The sequence below is a fragment of the Cervus canadensis genome, chromosome 30, assembly GCF_019320065.1.
Source record: "Cervus canadensis isolate Bull #8, Minnesota chromosome 30, ASM1932006v1, whole genome shotgun sequence".
Lineage (NCBI taxonomy): Eukaryota > Metazoa > Chordata > Mammalia > Artiodactyla > Cervidae > Cervus > Cervus canadensis.
The window spans coordinates 24,246,703-24,270,796 of NC_057415.1; the positions used below are offsets into that span (position 1 = coordinate 24,246,703).

The 24,094-nt window shown below is 38.2% G+C and overlaps 1 protein-coding gene across 1 annotated transcript in view; it reads right to left on the reverse strand.

Moving 5' to 3' along the window:
- The window catches only part of GRIN3A (glutamate ionotropic receptor NMDA type subunit 3A), a 189,472-nt gene that overhangs the window by 109,916 nt on the left and 55,462 nt on the right, over positions 1–24,094 (reverse strand). Inside the window, exon 3 of the mRNA XM_043453623.1 lies at positions 4,361–5,408. Within this exon, the coding sequence (XP_043309558.1) occupies positions 4,361–5,408 (1,048 nt within the window). The remainder of the gene's footprint in view (positions 1–4,360; positions 5,409–24,094) is intronic.

A 24,094-nucleotide genomic window follows, 5' to 3' on the forward strand; every position in this document is an offset into this window, starting at 1 on the left:
CGCAAAAAAGTTAGACACGACTTAGCGACTCAACAACAACTGATCTGGTCACCACAATGTTTCCTGACTTTTCTTTCTATCAGTGACAATATCTATAACTCCAACTCTTTCTCCAGCTCCAACACTGTCTTTCTCTTCTAATCGTGTTTAATTGCTACTGCGGAAACAACCGTTCTAAGTGGATTCTGCTTCTCTGTGCTGTGCACTGTTCAAAAATGTCAATGGATCTCTAGCCCAATGTCAAAGATCCTCTGATATCTCAATCAAGTTACTTTTCAGACTTAGCTCTTCTCCTTCCTTTCATGCTGTGGCTAAAGTGAGCTCTTCAAGATATCCTGACTGTGCCTTATATGTTCTACCTCCAAATAGTATGTTCTGTTCTTTTCCTTGGAATGTCCATTCTTTCTTCCTTGATGCAGATATTCAACTTCCAAGTCTTCTTCAAGATTAAGAACACAGTTTATCTTACTAATTAGTCAGTCAGTTCAGTCACTCAGTCGTGTCTGACTCTTTGCGACCCCAATGACTGTAGCACGCCAGGCCTCCCTGTCCATCGCCAACTCCCAGAGTTTACTCAAATTCATGTCCATTGAGTTAGTGATGCTATCCAACCACCTCATCCTCTGTTGTCCCCTTCTCCTCCCGCCTTCAATCTTTCCCAGCATCAGGGTCTTTTCAAATGAGTTAGTTCTTCTCATTGGGTGGTCAAAGTATTGGAGTTTCAACTTCAGCAAGTCCTTCCAATGAATATTCAGGACTGATCTTCTTTAGGATGGACTGGTTGGATCTCCTTGTTGTCCAAGGGACTCTCAAGAGTCTTCTCCAATACCACATTTCAGAAGCATAAATTCTTTGGCTCTCAACTTTCTTTATGGTCCAACTCTCACATCCATACATAACTACTAGAAAAACCATAGCTTTGACTAGATGGGCCTTTGTTGGCAAAGTAATGTCTCTGCTTTTTAATATGTTGTCTAGGTAGGTCATAACTTTTCTTCCAAGGGGCAAGTGTCTTTTAATTTCATAGCTGCAGCCACCATCTGCAGTGATTTTGGAGCACCCCCAAATAAAGTCTGTTACTGTTTCCACTGTTTCCCCATCTATTTGCCATGAAGTGATGGGACCAGATGCTATTATCTTATTAATTAAGCCTTCAGTTGAAGGCAATTACCCTTTCTTTGAAATTTGATGTGTTTCATTTGTTTCTAAACTTTGGCATGCTTATAGCTTTTTCTTCTGTAGTTCAACTTTTAGTTTTTTGAGGACCTTCTGACTGTTTTCAAGAGTGGCTATACCAATTTTCAATCCTACCAACACTTAATAACTTTCTAAGTTGTTTTCCTTTGTTTTTTATATATTTTTTTAATCTTTTCTCCTCTACTTTTCTACTTCTGCATTTTCCACATCATTTAGTGTAAAAAAGAAAAAAGAATCACTCAAAGAATTGAGCATTGTTAGGAGAGAAAAGAGCTCATGTGAGTGAGTAGAATATACCTAAGAATGAATGCTGAGTGACTGAAATGTATGGAAATTGTTTTGATTATGCCTGTCATTGGGAAATGAGGTCATTATGTCATCTGCATAATACCACACATTTGGATGAAAATGGAACAATTCTGTCACCAACTTTATTCGCCAAAAGTTCAGATGTTGCGTATTTCTTCATCAAATAATCTAGGTGTTTTTATATGGAAAAAAGTGAGAGACTTTAAACAACATTAGGGAAGAGACATACATTTTTGGGAAACTTAGTGAAAATTCATTTATTATCTAAAAATTGAAAATGTTTTAGATTTAGGTTTGTCCACTTCATTAAGACCTTAGTAAATGTAACACAAATTTGACATGGTCCATTTCCTCTCACAGCATATTAAACCTAGACAACGTATTAAAAAGGAGACCTTTGCTGACAAAGGTCTGTCTAGTCAAAGTTATGTTTTTTTCCAGTAGTCATGGATGTATGTGAGAGTTGGACCATAAAGAAGGCTGAGCACTGAGGAATTGATGCTTTTGAACTGCGGTTTTGGAGAAGACTGTTGAGGGTCCCTTGGGCTGCAAGGAGATCCAACCAGTCAATCCTAAAGGAAATCAGTCCTGGGTGTTCACTGGAAGGACTGATGCTGAAGCTGAAACTCCAATACTTTGGCCACCTGATGCAAAGAACTGACTCATTTGAAAAGACCGTGATGCTGGGAAAGATTGAAGGCAGGAGAAGAAGGGGACGACAGAGGATGAGATGGTTGGATGGCATCACTGACTTGACGGACATGAGTTTGAGCAGGCTCTGGGAGTTGGTGATGGACAGGGAAGCCTGGTGTGCTACACTCCATGGAGTCCCAAACAGTCGGACATGACTGAGTGATTAAAGTGAACTGATTTCCTCTTACTTTGTCTGGAGGGCTGGGTTAGGATTATAAAAATGTGACATTTTATTGAGAATGGAATTGGGAATGGAATGGTTGCTTCTTTTTGCTTAAAAAAACCGTTTTACTGCTGTGTATGGTTTATTGTTATGCTTTTCGTTTTAATCCTTAAAATGATAATTGCCTCAGGTTTCTCATGCATAACATCCATGAAAATTTTGATAATCTTTGGTTCTGATTAATAAAACTCTAGTTAGTATAACTTCACCTTTTTACATATGATAATTGTCTGGAATCTTCACAACAAATGGCACATATATTGTCTCTTATACTAGATTGGATCGAATAGTTTCCAAGTTGAATGTGTAATTTAAGAACCATACTGCAAGATTACTGCCAAAAAAAAAAATTGAGTAAGTCTCTATTAAGATGGCAAACTTTTGGGAGATCCACAGACCTCTTGGGGCAAAGAATAAACAGAGGCTGCTAATACCAGTACAATATGAATGCTGAAGCATCACCAAATCTCTCTTTAGGGTAACACATGTATTTATACTATGGAACTTATTTGTGTTCATTAAATTCCAGATGATAACCTAAAGTCCTGACTGCACTTTAAGAAGCAAATGCAATTCATTGCCCAGTCAATGATCCATTGTTTGCTGAGTCTTTTCATGAGGTTCACATGTATTAAGGAGGTTTTCAGCATATGGGTCATATTTCTCACATTCATTTGTTTGCAGAACAGACCATATATCCTAATCCAAACTATGAGAATTCTCTAAAGCTGCCACTAGCCCTCTGGGCCACCTTGTCATTTAACAAAAATAGTAAATGTCCTATTTGTTCATTCTCTGCGCAATTAATTTTAAATGTTTGATAAAAATATATGGTAAAGGGTTCAATATTACGATATTTGATGTGAAAAGGGATATTTGAAAAGTCATGATGGTGTTTCACAGTTTGAAATGCTCAGCTTAGTTCAAGATGCTTTAGCACAGTGTGTCCTGGGTATATTCACTGAATTACAGCTTTCTCCAGTCTCTGGTAGATGGGTTCTACAGATTGGAATACATGTCTGCTCTGGATCTGCATTCTGTTCCCCACTGGGACTGTAGTACTCCCTTGACTTATTGTTTTGAGCCCTGACAACCCCCTCCTCTCCACTCCCACTGGGTTGGCCAAGTTCATCATACTTGTAGTCACTGAAAGAGGTCTTGTCACCAAACAGACATGGCTATCTTTACTCAAGTATCACCACTGCTTTACCTGCTTACCTGAACCCTACCCTCCTCCTTTCTTCATAGGGTCAGATGTCTAGAATATCAAAGGTAGCCTAGAATAGAGACGATTTTCTTGAATATTCTTGGAAATTATAATGTGATTGTTGACATCCTCCTCCAACCCTAAGGTGATCAGCCTTTCTTACCCGAAAGGATGCTCTCTTCCTAGTTAATCTTTCCAGATCAGTTAGCTTAGTACTCCTTGGCTATACGAATTGAGTATTCTAGCTTTCTGACTTTGAGTACCAATGATAAAATGTTAGTTCTTTCCATTTTGCAATTTTTCATGGTGAAAAAGGACTCTTTACTATTTAAATTTGGACCTTATTATTTATTTCCAATAATTCCCAAGAGAAGTAATTAATTGGGTTTTGAAGTTTTACTTTGGGTGAAAATACTTTGTAAGACTATTCCCTGATAGCCATTCTGCCAGATGGTTAACTACCGCAAGTAAAAAACTGAACAAATAGATGTTTCTATCAGACTTTCTTTGGAACAAAATCTCCTAAAAACATCCCTCACTCTTTTTGTTTCATTTAATAAAGCAATGAAATATTTAGTGCAATTCGGCAACAGACTTTTTGGATTAGTCTCTACAGATGGTTCAGAGAATATTCTGTGTTAGATGAAAGCATATAAACTACTACAGCATAAGACACAATATACAGAGTTAAAATGGACAATAAGGAAATTTAGAGTAAAAAGAAGTATTACCTTAGGGTCATGTATTCCAGAAAGCTCTTCATAGATCTTCTCACCTACCATGACAGCAGCCAAATTTGCCGTGTATGTTGAAAGGCAAAACATACAGAAAATGGCCCAAAGGTTCATCAGAAACCTTCCAGTCCAGCATTTTGGGGGTTTGATAGCTGCTGTTCTACCGAACAAGAGAGCATAACAGACATTCAAGGCTGAAGAGAAGGAGAAAACTTTACTTCTATTCCGCCCCTTGGGAGTCATGCCAAAGGGGCTCTTCCATTCATAGAGAGTGAGGAAAATGGCAGTGATGTGCAGAGCCACAAAAATCCCCAGCCACATTGTCCAGTGGAGTGGCCACATGAAGGCTCCGATGGGAGCTGCTGTGTCTCGCGTCCTCACTAAGATGCCCAAGCTGGTGGAGAAGAAAGGGCTGGTGAAATCTATCACCTGGCTTCGTGCAGTATTGATGCTGAAGGAAGTGACCGCCAAGTGGGCTGACCCACTCAGGAGATCACCCACCAGCCCAGTCCAGTGCCCATTTTTCCAGGCTCCATATTTGCCATCCCCAACAATATAGAGATCAAAGTCAAAGTTCATGTCTTCTGCCAGTTTTTCCAGTAGATCAATGCAATATCCATAGCAGCACTTCTTCAATGTTATGGGCACTGTATCGTTACTGCTGTGGAGGCTGCTAAAGAGGCTGTCCAGTATGGAAGAATCATTAGTCATGGGGTCTAGACAGAGCTGGCCAGCAGGGCACAAGCCTTCATCATCGACCTCCCTTGTGAAGACAAATGGATGCTCTATCAGCGTAACCACTCGCAAATGTAGCTTACTTGGGTGCTGAAAGTGGGTTTTGTGCCTCTGGGCTTGCTCTGGCCATATTCCATAGTCCATGACAATCTTCCCCCTCTGCCAGCTGCCCAAGCGTGTCCACATTGGCTTTCCCATGGGGTCATTTTGCAGATTCCAGATGAAAAAGTTGTTTTCTGAGCTGATGATAGTGGAACCTTTCACTTTGATGGAACCACTGAGGCCTCTGAAAGTGGTGTTGGCTAGAAACCTGGCAAAGAGGAGTAAAGGCAGAAAGTAAGGAAGAGGGGTGAGGGCAAAGTCAGGAAGCAGTGCCCATCTTTGCTTCTCTGTCTTAATAAAAAAACTATTTTTAAAAAAAGGCATTGCCTAAATTACTTTAGGAATTAATAAACTAGAATCTTCCTAGGAGAAGAGTCCTATTTCATTGAGCAAATGAAATCTCATCCTCATGTTCTAACACCTGGACTGGGTGTTTGACTCATGGCCTTACTCCAAATCTTTATTCCCAGTTAAGGGGTGTGTTAATTAATTTGTTATAAATGGTTAATTATATATTCTCACAACTTTCCAAGCTATGGAAGTTCTCAGCACCTTTAACATATCTCATTTCTACTGTCCACCACATTCAACTGCAAATAAATCAGCTCAATAAATATCTTTGGTGCAAGGAATAAGTTTTAATAAGTATGCATATACTTTAATAATTGCTTAACATTATATTCATAATTCTAGAAAATAGCCAAATCTTGTTATCAGTGTTTCTCCTTTCAGAGTGGAAATAATCAACATGTCTGTCCCCATGAGGCCAGTCAAAGCTGCATGTTGGATACGATCCATGGAACAAAGAAAAAGATGATAAATAGACTTGCAGTTCCCAGGACAGCCTCAGGCTAACCTCCCTCTAAGTCATTAGAGAAAAACAATTGGCTCTGGCTCCAGAGAAAGCTTCTGCCAGAAGTCAAAGAAAGGAAAATTACCAGCTGAATGATATACTGATTCCTAACCCTGTGAACCAAGCATTGTCAGTACATGTTCTGCTATGGAAAAGGCAAAAAAATGCTTGGTCAAAGTCTCTGTCTTTCTTGAGTTTTGGAAGAAGAGACAAAAAATGTCACATACAAGCTTGTGGCATCTTTGTACCCTTAATTATGGCCTTGTGTCAGAAGGAAAGCCCACAATCTGACATCAGAAACACCTGTGTTAGAATATTGGTCCACCCACCTTCTAGCATTGTCCTTGGACACCGATTTACTGAACTCTAAACTTCAGTTTTGTCATCAGCAAAATAGGGGAAATAATTACATTTTTATTTGTAAATTACTTCCACTGTAAGCGTTAGAAATAATTCACGTGTGGTATATACTATACCTTTTGACATAGAACAATTGTTCCAGATATGGTAACTATTATTTAATGTCTTTTAAATTTTTTCAATCAAGGCCATCCCCAGTCATTTTCCTAGTCTTTTAATAGAAGTTTTGCAGTTGGAGACACAAAGTATTGCATTATGATAAACTCATAGAGGGTACTCAAGACACATTTCAAATTAAAAGAAATTAAATTGAAATGTGGACTGTAACATAGCAGATTTTTGTGAAGAGTTGGATGATACAAGTCTAGGTCCTTAGCAAAATACATTAATCCATTGTTTACCACAAATTACTCTGTAATTTACAAATGCAAATACCAGTAGTAGGAAGTTACACTGCCACAGAAGAAACATAGAGGAATCAGAAAGTGTGAAGAATGTACTAATTTTCATTAAAGATATAAATGTAAATCACATTTTGAAGATCCTTCCATCACTAAAAGCAATATAACTGCTCATTTTGGTAGATTGTGTATAATAGTAATTATTCACATTAGCACTCCCTTGTGGGACTCTACCACTTAAAATGAATTCTATTTTGCAACAAGTAAAAGTCTCCATTATCTTACATTTTAAAACAGTTTTCTGCCTCTTTAGGGAAGTAGAGAACCAAATCATTAAAATATACAGATTAATCAATCGATAATTACCTAGGTAGTAGAACAGAAGAATGACTATAATTGTGTTTCTGATGAGCAATCTACTATTAGATTTGTTAACACACACATACATACACACATGGAGATAGCCTAGGGAATAAAATAGTTATTAGTAAATAGGTTAATTTTACTTGGTCAATTTAGTGATCAGGAAAGCAAAGTTGTAGAAAAAGAAACTCTTCATTATTTTAAGAATATATGGGGCTTAATGATTATAGACTTTTAATTGGATGGACCTACAAAGAGCTATCACTGAGTAAATATATACTTAAATTATCTCAGAAAAGAGGGTTTCAGGAATCTTTCAGAGATTAACTCCATCATTCCAGTAAAATGTATTCCTCTTTGTCGATGTTAAATAAGATTCGGCATGGCCATGACTAAAGAACAGGGCTTAATTGTCTCTAAGGCATTCATCTGTCACTGAGACAGACATGTCAATCAGGATCTAAATGTCTTCCATTCCCCAGACAGGAAAATTCCAGTGTTTGTTTCAGTATGGAATTGGCACCAAGAAATTGGGTCTCAGGGAATCCCCATTTATGATGGATTATTTCTATTTTATTTTCAGTTTTACAGAAAAAGTAAAATAATCTCATTAATAGCTTTAGTTATTATCACCTTCACCATGTATTCTTTATAATGGAATGACAATGTGCAACAAAATTTGAATACTCATATTAGTTAAAAGATTACAATGTTGAAATCTTGCTTTTGCATAAACTGATTTCTACCATGTTCCTTTTTATCTTTCCCTGGACTCTTCTTGGATGAACAAGAAAAAGGAAAATCAGGAATAACTTTATTGGCAAGGTAAACTGATACAAATATACACCAGGTACTGTTCTTAGTATGAGTTGTAAAGATGAAAGACACTCTCATTATTCTTAAGGAGCTCCAAGTCTCATGATGGGGAGAGAGAAAAACAAGCAGGCAATTCTAAACCAGTGTAATGAGCACCCTGATGGAGGCAGAATTGGGGGGCATTTGGAGAAGACTCTTGAGAGTCCCTTGGACTGCAAGGAGATCAAACCAGTCAATCCTAAAGGAAAATCAGTCCTGAATATTCATTGGAAGGACTGAAGCCGGAAGTGAAGCTTCAGACTGAAGTTGAAGACTGAAGTTTCAGACTGAAGCTGAAACTCCAATACTTTGGCCACCTGATGGGAAGAACTGACTTACTGGAAAAGACCCTGATGCTGGGAAAGATTGAAGGCAGGAGGAGAAGGGGAAGACAGAGGATGAGGTCGTTAGGTGACATCACTGACTCTATGGACATGAGTTTGAGTAAGCTCTGGGAGTTGGTGATGGACAGGGAGGCCTGGTGTGCTGCAGTCCATGGGGTCGCAAAGAGTTGGACATGATTGAGCGACTGAACTGACTGGAACAGAAAGCAAGGGCACCTGAAAATTCCACTGTAGGGGTGACAAGAAAGACTTCTCGGAGGAGGAGGTATGAGAGCTGAGTCTTTTTTTGTGGGGGTGGGGGATTGTAAGAAATTTTACTTCCTGAGGCAGAAGTCCATGAAGCTAGGAATCTCATGTGAAGTGAAGTGTTAAGTTGCTCAGTCATATCTAACTCTTTGTGACCCCCACGGACTGTAGCCCACCAGGCTCCTCTGTTCATGGGATTCTCCAGGCAAGAATACTGGTGTGGGTTGCCACTTTCTTCTCTAGCGGATCTGCCCAACCCAGGGATTGAACCTGAGTCTTCCACATTGCAGGCAGATTCATCTACCACCAAGTCACCAGGGAAGCCCTAGGAATCTCATATGCATACTAAATACACTGAAGACAAACTTTGTCTAATCAACAATATTGATTCAGGGCAGTTCTGCCATTTGCTATATAATTCTCACCAATAATCACTACTTTGGAGTTTAGTGCAATTTCATAGCATATAGGAAACCAAACTTAAACAAATACTTTATCTTGAAAAGCCACATAACCAAATAGCAACATATGCAGAGAGACAAGCAAAGATGTAAGTATAGAAAGGATATGCTTTTTAGCTCATCATCACTAAGCTGCAGAGCACATTAACAATGATTTGCCCTTCTTCTGCTCCAGGCACTCCTTTGCGTGAAATATCAAATGTAAATGCATGTTAAATGATATTTTAAAAGAAAAATAGGAGCAATCATTGGAACAATCATATGATTTTGACATTGTATGTATTTTTTCATGTGTAAGGAGATTGTATTTAGAATTTGATGTGGGAAAGTTGTCAAAAATGTTAAAAGATTTGAATATTTAACTAAATAGGATGTGGTCATTGTGAAACAATACTTAATTATCAATTTAACTGAAGTAATAATGAGAGATTTCAAAGGCAAATATGAGATAACATGAAAGAAATCTTAGAGAGCTGAATCTTGAAGAAGGAATTATAGTTAAGCAGGAAGAGAAGCTAGGGACCGATGCTGTCAGCCCAGGGAGATGTGTGTGCAAAAGCCAGAGAGAGAGAGAGCAAGCTGCCTGATGATGAGTGGTGAGAAATAAGGCTGGAGATGAGGGTGGGAAATGAAGTACAAAAGGACTTAGATTATGATGAATGTAACAGCCATTGAGAGAATTTTTCTGGGGAGGGATAGGACCATCAGATTTGATTTTAGAAAGATCTTGTTTTCTTGCTAGCTAAGTGGGAAACAGTTTGGAAGGAGAAGCAGGCTGAGAACAGTTTCAGATGTGAGGAATAATGCTTCTTCTTTGCTCCCCTGACTTCCTCTCTTCCTCTCTCTCTGCTTATTTCACAAGGGGCTTAAGGTGACAAGGGCTAAGTTATAACAGAAGTGGAGAAAATGGCATAATCAGGAGGTATAGTTTCCAAAAGAAAAGTAGTGATTTTAAGAGGGTCAAATGTACAAGGTTGCATTTAATTCACAAACTATACTAAGGATATATAAAACTTGGCTTGTTGGAAGGTCATATAAATAAGACCTGGAGTATTTGGTTGTGGATCAGGTAAATGTAAGCCCATAGAGCACTGTGGGGGAAAAAGAGAGATGTAATATCAAATTCCTCTAATAGTAATTTAGAACCTGGATCAGAGGTACCAATAATACTCCTAGAAATGTAATATCAAATTCCTCTAATAATAATTTAGAACCTGGATCACAGGTACCAATAATACTGCTACATTCTGTGCTGATCATACTACCCCTCCAGTCTAGCTATTAATTCTCAATAGATCTTCCAGTTCAAGTATTATGAGGGAAGGTAAGGAGGTGGGAAATTTAACAAGAATGGTAACCATAACAATCTTATTGGAGAGCAGAATAGAAACATGTTCAGGTTGCAACTGGACTATAGATGTTTCGCATGTCCATTTTATGAGACTGGATTTTATTTAACAGGAAAAGGGGAGCCATGAAGGTATCGAAGTAGAGCAATGATATAACCGTAAGTCTGCACTGATAATACTCCTCGGGAAGTGGGCACAATGTGTACACAGGAAGGAAGAGATAGTGATCAGGAGACCACTTAGAACTTTAATACAGTATCTTTGCCATGGTATGATAAGAGTCTTCATCTCACTCCATGAGTGAGAATCTGGTGCGTAGTGAGTGTTTAACAAAGCATTTCAGGTATACATATATATATATATTTTTCATCAGCAGATCTCTCAAGGTATCATTCTGCTTGAAAGAATAAAGCTCATTGGTTAATCTGCATGGAGGTAACTTGTTACTTCGGTAAAAGTTCCCAACTATGTCACTAATTAAGAACATGTGTTTATTTGAGTAGGCGTTGAGATAAAATCTGAACTCTTCAAAGTGTGTAAAAAATGTTTTTGAGACAGTTCACAAATATAAGCAAGATCAGTGTTTAATGTATTTAAGAGCTTTTAGAAGCCACATTTGCATACAAAACTTGACCTACTAATTAAAAGATTTTCTTATTAAAACAAATGAACAAAGATGCTAACAAAATAACACATCAGCAAATCAATCATTTATTCACTCATTTTGCCAGGCACTGCTCTAGGTTCTAAGAGATATAGTAGTGAACAAAGGAATAATGATCTGTGTAGCTTCTATTCTATTGAGGGGACAGGATAAATATTATAAATGGGGAATATGAGTGGGATATTAGTGCTATGTGCAGAAGCAAAAAGAGCAGAGTAAGGATGTAAGATGTGTCAGGGCTGGTGGTCGTGTGGAATTGCAGGTGAGGGAGTCCAGGAGAAGGTGATATTTGTGTAAAGGGAATAAGCTGACCAAGAGGCTCTCCGGGTAAAGACCATTCCTATATAGGGAGCAAGGAGTCCAATGTCCTTGAGAGGGACTGCGTCTGGTATGTTTGAGGAAGAGCTAAGGGACCGAGGAACAGAGGAGTTAAAGATGAGCTCAGAGGAAACTTATGGGGAGTGGGGGGTGGGGAAATAGGATCTTGAAGGTCACTGCAAGGACCTTTGTTTCTTCTCTATGTGAGATGGAAAGCCACTGGTGGGTTTTGAGCAGAGAAGTGATATGACCTACATTTTAACAGGCTTGTTGCAGTGTCGTGTTGAGAATGGACTACCGAGAGACCAAGGCAGAAGCAGAAAGAGCAGTTAGGGAGCTGTTTCAAATATCAGACAAAAGTTGATGATGGTTTAAGCTGAGGTAGTAGCAATAGAGGTGAGAAAAATTAGTTGGATCTTGATAAATTGTGAAGCTACAACTGACAGGATTTGCTGAAGGCTCAGACATAGTTGCTAGGAAAAGGAAGCGTAAGGATGACACCAAGGTTTTTGCCCTGAGAAATTGGAATGTTGAGTTGCCATTAATTGTAATAAAGAAAACTGTAGAAGAATCAGGTTGTGAGGTGGGTGAGAACCACCAGGAATTCGTGCGCTAATGTTAAGTTTGAGATAGTTTATAGACATCCAAACGGAGTTGCTAAGTAAGTAGGTGGAGAATTCTGGAGTTTAGGAAGGAGGTCTGAACTGGATATACAATGTGGGAGCCAAAACTCTATAAACAGTATTTGAGATCACAACGGTAATTGTAGATGAGAAGCCCAAGGAATAAGTCCAGGGCTTTTGGAGGTGGTGCAGGTTAGAAAGAACTAGCAAAGGAAACCAAGAAGTAACCAGAGACGTAAAGCAGGCTGTGTGGTGTTCTAGAAGTCAAGTAAAAGAGATATTTTAATCAGGGGACACTGATCATCTGTGTCAAATGCTTCTAACAGCTCAAATGCAATGAGGACTGAGAACTGACCATTGGCTTTAGAAACATGTAGGTCACCAGTGACTTCATGAGAGTAATTTCAGTGGAGTGTTGGAGCCTACTGCTTCAAGGGAAAATGGAAAAGGAGAAACTGGAGATAAATCTTTAGAGAGTTACGCTATAAAGAGGAGAAAAATAGAATAGTGGTGGAGAGGAAAAATTAAGCAAATATCTAAATATTATGAGCTTCCCCCATGGTTCAGCGGTAAAGAATCTGCCTGCAATGCAGGAGCCACAGGAGAAGCAGGTTTGATCCCTGGGTCGGGAAGATCCCCTGGAGGAGGGCATGGCAACGAACTCCAGTATTCTTGCCTGGAGAATCCCAGGGACAGAGGAGCTTGGTGGGCTACAGTCTGGAGGGTCGCAGAGTCGGACATGACTGAAGCGACCTAGCAAGCATACATGCATAAATATTATATATATGTGTGTGTGTGTGTGTATATATATATATATATATATATATATATGTGCAGGATTTTAAGCTGATAACAATGATCTAGTAAAAATAGAAAAATTGGGGCTTCCCAATTTTTACCACTGGTGGCTCAGTGGTAAAGAATCTTTGATAAATATTGGTAAAGAGTTTGATTCCTGATCTAGGAAGACCCCACATGCCACAGAGCAACTAAACCCCTGCGCCCCAATAGCTGAACATGTGCTCTGGAGCCCAGGAGCCACAACTACTGAGTTTGCACAGCAACGAAGACCCAGCACAGCCAAAAATGAACAAATAAATAAAGCTAATTAAAAAAATAGAAAGATTGTTGATGTAGGATAGAAGAGAGAGAATTCCTGGGACAGTTCCCTTGAGGGGCAAAAAGGATGTACTCTAAGGTGCAAGAGGGGGTGATGCTCTTTGCTGTGATAAGACCCAGAGGAATCGGGTGGAGAGGGAGGTGGGAGGGGGGATCGGGATGGGGAATACGTGTAAATCTATGGCTGATTCATATCAATGTATGACAAAAAAAAAAAAAAAAACATGGAAGAAAAAAAAAAAAAAGAAAGGTGCATGGACATGGGAGAAGGCAGAGAAAATACAGAAGCCTGAGGCAAATAGGTGGGTGGATGAGGACAAGAGAGTTTGTGGAAGTTCTCCCTTGATTGCTTTAACTCATTTAGGGCATTTAAAAAGTAAATTATAGAACTCATTATACTCTCCCCCTTATAATTCATTTGAAAGAAGTTTTATTGTATTATTTTCAAAATGAGACCAGAGGTACTCTTTAAAAATGCAGAAAGCAAATAACTTTCAAAAGAAATGTATTAGATCAATTTCAACTAAAATGTTTAGTGTTTTGTTTTCCCACTTGAGTTTGCAAGAGTTAGTTGTGAAACTATCTGGACCTGGTGCTTTCTAAAAAACTGCAGTTTTTCAATCATTTTTTCAATCTCTTCTATTAAACTTTCCATTTCTCTGGGTTCATTTTGGCAAATGATATTTTGCTAGGAATTTGTTGCTACAGAACTGCATAGAACATCATTATACTAATCTTAAGATTTTTCCTCAATTAGTTTGGGTTTTTGTTTTGTTAATTCCTTCTTTCTAGATCTCCTCCCACCTCTCTCTTTTCTACTTTTTTGGATGAGGAAATATTTATGTTCATATATTCTTTAATAATAGAATATTAACTGCAGTATTTATCAATTTATTGGATTAACTATTCATGTATTATTTTTACTTTTTAAAAACTTGCTCTAAAACTTACTAAAGATAAATAAAAATCTCCCACTACAAATAATGTTGCCATGTTCTTAAAGATTTTAGGACCTGTTGCCCCCTGATTTTTCTTCTATCTTATTCAGCATTTCCTTGGCCACCGGATGTGAAGAACTGACTCATTTGAAAAGACCCTGATGCTGGGAAAGATTGAAGGCAGGAGGAGAAGGGGACGACAGAGGATGAGATGGTTGGATGGCATCACTGACTCAATGGACATGTGTTTGAGTAAACTCCAGGAGTTGTGATGGACAGGGAAGCCTCATGTGCTGCAGTCCATGGGGTCACAAAGAGTTGGACATGACTGAGCAACTGAACTGAACTGAAAATTTCCTTAATCTTATTTTTTATATTCATTGTAAATTTGTAACTTTTCTTGTCTTGAACTAGTTCTATCAACTGCCCTGCTGTTTGCAGCCTTCATTTTGAAGACGTATGAAAATAACTTCGTGTTGCCTAAATGTATCATCATCCTTATGTGTCTCCTTCCAAACCCAGTTGAATATAAGTCATATGTTTATTTCTATTTGTTCTTTTTTTTCACACATCAACTTGTCTCTTTGCATGTCTGTGTCTCATTTGTTTTTCATTTCCTTTAAAATTGTCCTCTTATCTTTATCCTCCCATTAGAGTTGCCTTCCATTAATCATGTCTGTATCTAGGAATATCTGTTTTGCTCTGTAAAGCCTTAAAATTTATTTTTCCCTTTGGGAACTTTCTTTGTATCATTAAAATCTCTGTATCCTCTTATTTTCTTATATCTTGAAAAATGAGCTAAATTTCCTTTCTCATGATCATCTCATCATGTTTAATATTTTCTCCCAGAGGAATGAGAGATTTGTTTTTCCTCCATAAAACTCTATCATTTTTTTTAGCCTGTAAGAACATAATTTTGATATTTTGCTTTGCCTGATTAGAAGTATTTGGCTACATTAATGCTAGTGATATTCTCCCTAGCTCCCTTTGCATCAGCATCACCTAATTTTTATCAGGTTTGCTTGCTCTTATGTACTGACTCTAAATATATATTTCTTGATTATTTTAAATTTAGTTCCAGATCTATTGAGCATAGCAGAAAAAAACTCAATAAAGCTCTTTTAGAACAAGTCAAAGGAGTATTTTTAAAATTTCCCTTTCTTCTTTTTCTGGAAGGAGTGGAGAAGAGTTGGGAAGAGATCCATTGATGTTCAGAAATCCCATCTTTTCTTCATGTTATTCTTATCTACACTCATGCAATGAATCTTCCAATCAAAAAATCACCCTAAATTCTACATTTTGCACTTGTCACAGGTTCACAATTAATATAGTTTTCTCCCTGCTCTTTATCACTGAAGAGCCCCTGAAGTATATGCTCTTTGGATAGTCTTATGTCTTTTAAAAAACTGATTTTTTTTACAACCTCCGTAGACCTCATGTTGTATGAATTATTAGCCATGCATAGTCTATATTTGTACTTTAATTCACGTGTGTAGTTTTTCTTAATTCTTAGACTTTTTCATAATGCCTTTTATTCCCTAAATTACTCTCATTGTGACTCTCTTCTGCAGGTTCTAGATTATTTCCCTTTCCCCCAGTATTCTTATAGTTTCCAGTATGTGGGTTTATCTATGGTTCTCTCCTTTTCCTTTAATGTTCTTTCTCTACTTAATTTTTCTGAACTTTGTCTTCCCCCCTCTTTATCTTCTTCACCTCTCTCTTCCTTTTGGTGGGCTTTGTATGAAGGAAATATCAATATTCCATCCTGTTAGGAAAGAAATCATGTCTTAAATCAGCTCTTGACCACCCCTAGTTAATTTAACTGTTTTTGTTGTTATTGTTGCCATGCTAGGCTCCCTCCCACCTCTGAAACCTATCTATTTACTTCCCTTTATTTTTCAACATCACTTTCACCATCTCTTCCTTATTTTTAATTGCCCTTGAGAATCTTTGTCAATTTGTAAGGCCAGCTACTAAGTTCAGCTTTTACTTTGTGGCCTCTCTCACTTAATGAGACCCCTGTGCTATCTGTCTCTGCCTCTATGTTACAATAACATGAATTTGCCATCTTAGCCACGGAGCTTACCCTTGGTCCAATTCTGTCAGAGCATATCGCTTTGCTTTTGTTCTCTATATGTGGGGCATTAAACATTAAATGTAGATGATTTTTCTGAGCTACTTGTAAAATGACTCCTTAACTGTTCTCTGGAATCCTCCTTAATACCCTAATGTGTAAATATTTAGCAGCTGATTAATTCAGTCATTGAGGTTTTAGACTGTAAGATCCTTGAAGGCATGGATTTTGACATTCTCCACATTCTGAGAGCAGTCTCTTCCATACAGTTGCTGAGGGAAATGGAGACATCCTCCCTTTCCCACTGCTCTGCGTCGTAACATTGCAGGCTGTCCAGCTGAAAGAGACTTCCGTGTTCATCTAACAGTCTATGACACTGAGTCACCTTGGATCTTGGGCACAACACATTGCCTGGCCAGAGTAAGTGCTCAGAGATGCTTGTGGGGCAAATGCAATTAAACACATGTCTTCTGCTCAAGTCAGACATGTGTCTCTTCAAGAGCACTTCTTCACTTGCCAGAAGAATGGGGCTCAATCAGCCAGGAAGTATTTATATTTGTAGTTTATAGATTATTCAGAACATTGAAATTCCAACACATTTCCCCCTGAACAATGGAGAGGATCAAAAATAGAAATAAATTCTATGAGAAACCTCTCTGATGATAAGGAATTTAATAAAAATTGGAAATTACTAAATTTCAATCTTTAAAGCAGAGGGCCCTACATACTATAATCATTGATTACATTCTTATTTAAAATAGCTTACAAAACTCATCTTTTAAAATAGATTTCCATCAGCTAATGAAAACAGCAATTTAATAACATACTAAATCTACATACACATAAGTACACATAAACCACTGGGGTCTGTTTTTCCAATAAGCAAAACCTTAGAGGAGAAGTAGAGCCTTTATCCTTCTTGACTTTTTTTCCCAAGAGGAGAAAAATGCTAATCTATGCTTGAGTCATGTTTTAATATACCTCTTGGGCTATGCGTGTGTGATGTGATGGTATCACTATGTCAAAAGAATTAGACGCATAGACATAGTGCTCTGTTTTCCTGCTTTCATGTGGCACAACTGGCAAGCTGGTACTTTTCTCTTTCTGTGTTTTTCTCCTATGTGGTAGTTAGATCTGTTCCATACTCTTAGGTTGTTTTCCTTTCCCTTCATTTTTTGATATAAACCTTGACTCTTCTCCATAATTATGGCCTATGCCCAACCCTTAGATGACTCCTCATTGCTTTGTGTAATATCCCATCTTAATTCCTTCCAGTTTTCTAGATCTGGTTCCAGCACTAGTCCCTGTGCTAATATCTCTTCCCTTAGCATAGCCCCGTGACACTACATAGTATTTATCAGTTGAGAACCCATCTGAAGGTCACAGGGACTAGAGTTGGAAGTTGTCCTGGTAAAGATCTGGAATTCAGAGTACACCTTCAATGCGAGTGTGCTCAGTTGCTTTTGGGTCCAACTCTTTGTGACCCCGTTGACTGCAGCCCGCCAGGCTCCTCTGTCCATGGAATTTTCCAGGCAAGAATACTGGAGTGGGTTGCCATTTCTTACTCCAGAAGATCTTTCTGACCCAGGGATTGAACCTGTTTCTCCTGCATTTTCTGCAATGGCAGGCAGATTCTTTACCACTGAGATACCTGGGAAGCCCTGCAACACTGCCCTCTTTTTTTTTTTTTTTTTGACATATTTCCAAATTTTATAGTAGATGCATACAAAGTAAAAACTCAACAAAGAATATGATCACAATTTCCACTGGAAGCTCTCCTAATTTGGGAAATTTCCAGTTTAAAACCTGCAGGAAGCTAGATTAAGCAAATTTAAGCTGTATTCTTCAAAACAGGGCCTTGAGGGAATATATATCTTTCACTGTTCCTTATATTTGAGGCCCTCATGACTTAGAGAAAATTTTAGACTCAGCTCTTGCCATGACTTAAGTGACACAGAGGGAGGGGCAAATTCAATGGATTTAGCCAAATTAGTTCAGTGACAGGAGTTCCTACTGGAAACAGACCTTAACTGTTGGTCCTCAGGATTCACCAAAGCACATGTTTTCAGGAAGTACTGACTCCCTGTGAGTCTTGCAGAGGAAGTCAAGTTGGGAGTACCAGCTGGACACAGCAGGTCACCCACAGCAATGGGTTCTCCCTGGGGACCCAAGGAATCAGTGTTAACATCATCCAGCCCCTGGCTTCCCGGTTCAATGCAACTGCATTTCTTTTGAGGACATGTTCAAACACACAGGCTAACTAGTTTGAGTCTATAGAGGTCCTCAGTAAAGGAACATTTATACATGAGTAACCACACATCCTGATTTATATAGCTTTTGTCTGAAAGAATATGAATTATAAGGTAATGGGATCACAATTAAGGAAAGTTAATATTAATTATGAAAAAGGCTGGAACTTAGATTTAGACAGTTTAAATCTTCCCCTATAAAGTACTAACTGAATGACCTTAGGCATACCACTTAACTTTTCAATGTAAGAATTCCTTATAATTAAGGAAGTCAGGATTTCCAGAGATTAAATAGCTTTGCCAGGGTCATAATGCCAGTAAACTATTATAAAGGTGAAGAGGAATACCCTAAATTAGAATTATATCATGCCAGCTCAAGTTTTTCTGGAACCCTTCTACTATCCAGTAATGAGATGGAGACCATCATCAGTTTATACTTTGGGACTTTTGAATGGGTATTTTGTTTTAGTCTTCTTTTCTGAAGCTTCCTAGTGCCTTGTAATACTTAACACATAATACAATCTGATTAATACATGCAGAATCACTAAATAAATCAACATTTACAATTAGTGAAAGGCCAACGAATCTTGGTACTACTTGAACATATAAGAATAAAGATGAGCATAGCCTGGGAGGGAAAGAGTCTCTTTAGCACACAGAACCATTTTTCAAGGACAACTGAGGAGGTGCATAACAATGCCAGCTAATATCGGAAGATAATCACTAGTAGAATGAGTGTGGTCTCAGTGAGGAATGATAACCAAATAGCTGGCTTTCCTGGTGGCTCTGTGGTAAAGAATTTCCTGGCGGCTTTGTGGTAAAGAATTGTTCAGTCATGAAGTCATGTCCAACTCTTTGCAACCGCATAGACTGCAGCATGCCAGCCTTCCCTGTCCTTCACTATCTCCTGGAGTGTGCTCAAACTCATATCCATTCAGTCAGTGATGCCAATCAGGAGATGTGGGTTCAATCTTTGGGTCAGGAAGATTCCCTGGAGAGGGAAATGGCAAACCACTCCAGTATTCTTGCCTGGGAAATCCCATGGACAGAGGAGCCTGGCGGGCTATAGTCCACAGAGTTGCAAAAGAGTTGGACATGACTTAGTGACTAGACAACAATAACAACCACCAAACAGCTAAGTCAAAGAAAATGGATAAAAAACATGGATAAGCGGAGGAGCACATTGTCTCTTGGTAAAAGAACGATAGAAGGGGGTTGTAAGCTTCCTGGAAGCAGGGCCACTATTTTCTATTCTTTGTGTCTCCAGCATTAGCCAAGGTCCTAGCCTAATATTAGTAAGCTTCAATATATGCTTGTGGATGAACAAATGAATTAATCACTTGATACAGAACTGAACTGCAGAAACTATTCAAAGAAGAAAGATAAGATTCCATAGCCTGCTGAGAAGTTAGAATAGCTATCAGGATGATTAATTAACTAAAGAGTCAGGGACTTCTTATGCCAAGGGGAACAAGGTATCAATCCATGTCTAGGCTCTTGGAATTATTAAAGGAAGGCAAACTCCCTTTGACCAGGTTATGAGTGACTCAAGGGGATCTTTCTCCGGGAAGATAGATTCATTACCACCCAGGGCCTTCAGATAAGCATGAGCAAATCCTAATTCTAGGAACAGCAGGCAAGTCCTTCAATTCCTCTTCATTTCCATGAGACTGGTGTTTAGAATGAGATAAGGGAGTAAATGTGGGCAAAGCTAAAACCAATTTTGAGAAATAAAAACAACAATTTTTATATCTTTATGGTTTTTTAAGAATTACTTGTAAGGCTTTTATGCTATGATACTTTGTTTGGTTAATTTGTTACAAAATGATGATTTTATAAATATGTCATGGCTAATGTTCTCGCTTTCAAGTGACATCCAGTATGCATATAAAATGCAGACTCCTTAGCATAAAAGTCCCGTGTGGCATGCTATCAATTTAACAACTTTTCCAGAATCATGTCAGATTCTTTTCATAGGCAATGGATGTGCCAACTGTACTAAATTTCTTCAGATCTCCATGAATTTGCAATGCCATTTTCTGTGCCTGTGAGTCTGCTGCAAACCAGAATACTTCTATTCTTTTATCAAGATCCAATTCCAGTATTTCTTCCTCATCATTAACTCTCTGAGAAGAGTTCATTACTTCCTCCCTGTGTATCTGAATATGTTTCTATTTTTAACAATCACAGATCCCTTTGTTTTATACATTTGCTTACTTTATAACCTCATGCACTAGGCTGTATACTCCAAAACGGCAGGATGCAGCCCTTTATTTTGTCTGCCTCACCCTAGCTCAACAAATAATCACTGACTTCCCTGGTGGCTCAGATGGTAAAGAGTCTGCCTACAATGCGGGAGACTGGGGTTCAATCCCTGGGTTGGGAAGATCTCCTGGAGAAGGAAATGGCAACCCACTCCATTATTCTTGCCTGGATAATTCCATGGACAGAGGAACCTGGTAGGCTACAGTCCATGGGGTCGCAAAGAGTCAGACATGACTGAGTGACTTCACTTTCACACATGTATTGCATATGTGTTGATGAAGTTATTGCCAAACAATACATCAGATACTATTGCTTCAAAGTGATTTACATTTAATAAAAACAACTTGCAAATAAATTGCTAAAGATAACACTATGAACTTGGTCCCCAAGTGGTTTTTGTCTACATTTAGTGATGATGGATGTTTGCTCTGGCATGTGGGGACCTGGGAAGGATCAAATCCCTTTTACCTGTAATTATGTCTATATAGTCTGCCATGAGAAATGATTTTTTCCTAGTCTAAAGGCCTATGCTGAAAAAGTCATGTTTTTGGTGATTTCATTAACATTTTAAAATGTTAACAATTCTGTCAGCCTAAACTGAAAATGACTGTGTGAGAAATGAAAGCTTGCATAACTCTGGCACTTGCTATTCATGGCTCATTATGTTCGTGACTTTCATTATGCAGTGAGGAAGTGGGGTCAGCCTCACAAAATTTAGGAACAATTAAGAAAATTACTGTATGCAGATGTGACTTATGGACTGAGAATAACGAACTTTCCAAAAGACTATATTCAACAAAATAAATAAGGATGATGAAAAATCCACAGATGTTTTACAGCTTAAGGCAGCTTTTCAGTTATTCATTATAAAGACTCCTTCCAGGGCTTTGCCCACTTCCCTTGACCCTTTCCTGAGCATTTTGAAACTTTTTCTTTGACTCTGTTCCTTATGGAGTTTAAGAGGTTCTGAGGATATTTCCTGAAGTTCTTTGAGTTCATTCTCAAACACATCCATGGAGATGAAAATATTGTTGCTGACCCATATACACTGTGAATTGCTACCAGGCTCCCTAACCTCACAGTCTTCTTTTACAATTTTCAAAGTCTGTGGAATAAACATGTGGAAATAGCCACAAGGTCAGAGGTTATTCACTAACCTAAACATTCTATTAAAAAAAAGAAAAGAAAGAAAAGAAAAGAAAAAAACCAGATGGTATCTAGGTAAGTTTAAAAACTCTGCTTTTAGTTTAGACAAAATTCTATTTATCTATTAACCACTCATTATTCTTCTAGAGCAACAGATTATGTAGGGTGTAAATATAAAATCTCCATTTCTTCTTCTATGTTTGTTTCAGTAAATGTCTATTAGGTAGCTTCTATACACTAGGCATTAAACTAGATTGAATAATAGTGTCTCCATTTAATAGAATTTATATTTTAGTTCAGAAATCAGACACATAGACAAATAATGCTGATGGAATGGGCTAAGTACCATCACATAATTTCATGTACAAAGTGCCATTGGATAAACTAAAATTTGAGGAGCCAGAAAGATCAATTTTATCTTGATAAAATGAACCCCTGATATGTATACAACTGAAGTTAACAAATATTTCTCTCTGTAGCTTCTAAACATTTTTAGGCTCCCAACAGAATTACTTTTCTTGTGCTCTCCATTTTATATGAGACAGAAAGACATTAAATAACAATATAGTTTTCACAAGTGGATTTTCTATCTACTGTTTAAGATTGTCCTTCCAAAATAATGATTATTTGAAATTATAGCTAAAGACTTGCTTGTGTTTTTGTTATGAAGGAGGATGTTTCTTATCTGAGATAAAATCTTGAGTCTCAATTACATGCTAGTTCCAAAACAGTAGATTAAATCTGGATAGTGGTTATAAAATAAAACACGCATAGACTTTAATATTGAGGCAATTCAAATATATTATAGGAAAAGTGGAGAGTTCAGATGATGATAGAACATTTAGTTTTATCATTAATAGATTCCTAATAAGTTAATTTTAAATTATTTTATTAACAACCTTCTTTAGGGTGAAAGTGAAAGTGTTAGTCACTCAGTAATGTCTGACTCTTTGTGACCCTGTGGACTGTAGCCCACCAGGCTCCTCTGTCCATGGGATTCTCCAAGCCAGAATACTGGATTGGGTTGCCATTTCCTTCTCCAGGGGATCTTCCAAACCCAGGGATTGAACCCAAGTCTCCCGAATTGCAGGCAGACTCTTTGCTGACTGAGCAACCAGGAAAGCTAGACTGTGCTTAAACTTTGCCACATATATGACATTTAGCATGTTGCTTTGCACATAGTAGATGCTTAATGTGAAATTAAATGTAAAATGCTTGTGACCTTCTGACCTTTCCTCAAGTGTTCATGTCTTTTAAAAGGCAAGACACTGTGAGATTGCCTTGGGCTCTTCAACATAGTCAGATGATCCTGTTTCAAGAAGACTTCCTGAAAATGGGATCAGACTATAGCTAAACCTTCACTTCTGAAACAGCAATAATCCTCTCATTTGACCTGTCTGACTATAGGTGGTCTTTTTCTGAAAAAATTCTAGGTCCTTGTAAAATACCCTTTAAGGACTTCTTTTTCTGGGGATCACGAAAACCATGTCTATAGGATGGATTATTCTTTAACTTAAACAGGCTTTTTCATTCTAGCTTCTGAATCAAATTGAGGAACTGCAAAGAAAGGTGGCTAATTTTAAAAAGTGTATATATATATATACACACACACATATATAAATATATACACATATATATAACATAAAATTATATATGCACATACTTTACTCTTGTAGAACTTAGTTCTGTCTATCTATCTATCTTTTTATTTATCATCAACTATCTATCCACCACAACTCCTTCATGGCTGCTGCTGCTGCTGCTAAGTCGCTTCAGTCGTGTCCAACTCTGTGTGACCCCATAGATGGCAGCCCACCAGGCTCCCCTGTCCCTGGGATTCTCCAGGCAAGAACACTGGAGTGGGTTGCCATTTCCTTCTCCAATGCATGAAAGTGAAAAGCAAAAGTGAAGTCGCTCAGTTGTGTCTGACTCCTAGCGACCCCATGGACTGTAGCCTACCAGGCTCCTCCATCCGTGGGATTTTCCAGGCAAGAGTACTGGAGTGGGTTGCCATTGCCTTCTCCCCTCCATGGCTAGTAGGATCTATTATTAAATCCTTTTTACATCAGTGGGTATAGGACATAGGAAACTAAGGCTCAGAGAAGTTAAATCACTTGACCAAGTCATGCAAATAGTAGGTCACAGAGCTAAAATTCAATCTCAGAGAGTCTGGCTCCAGGGTCTATGTCTTTAACCACTTCTCTATTCTCTTTAATGCATCATAACCTGGGAGTAGAGAGAAAAGTCTATCTCCTCCTTGACTAAA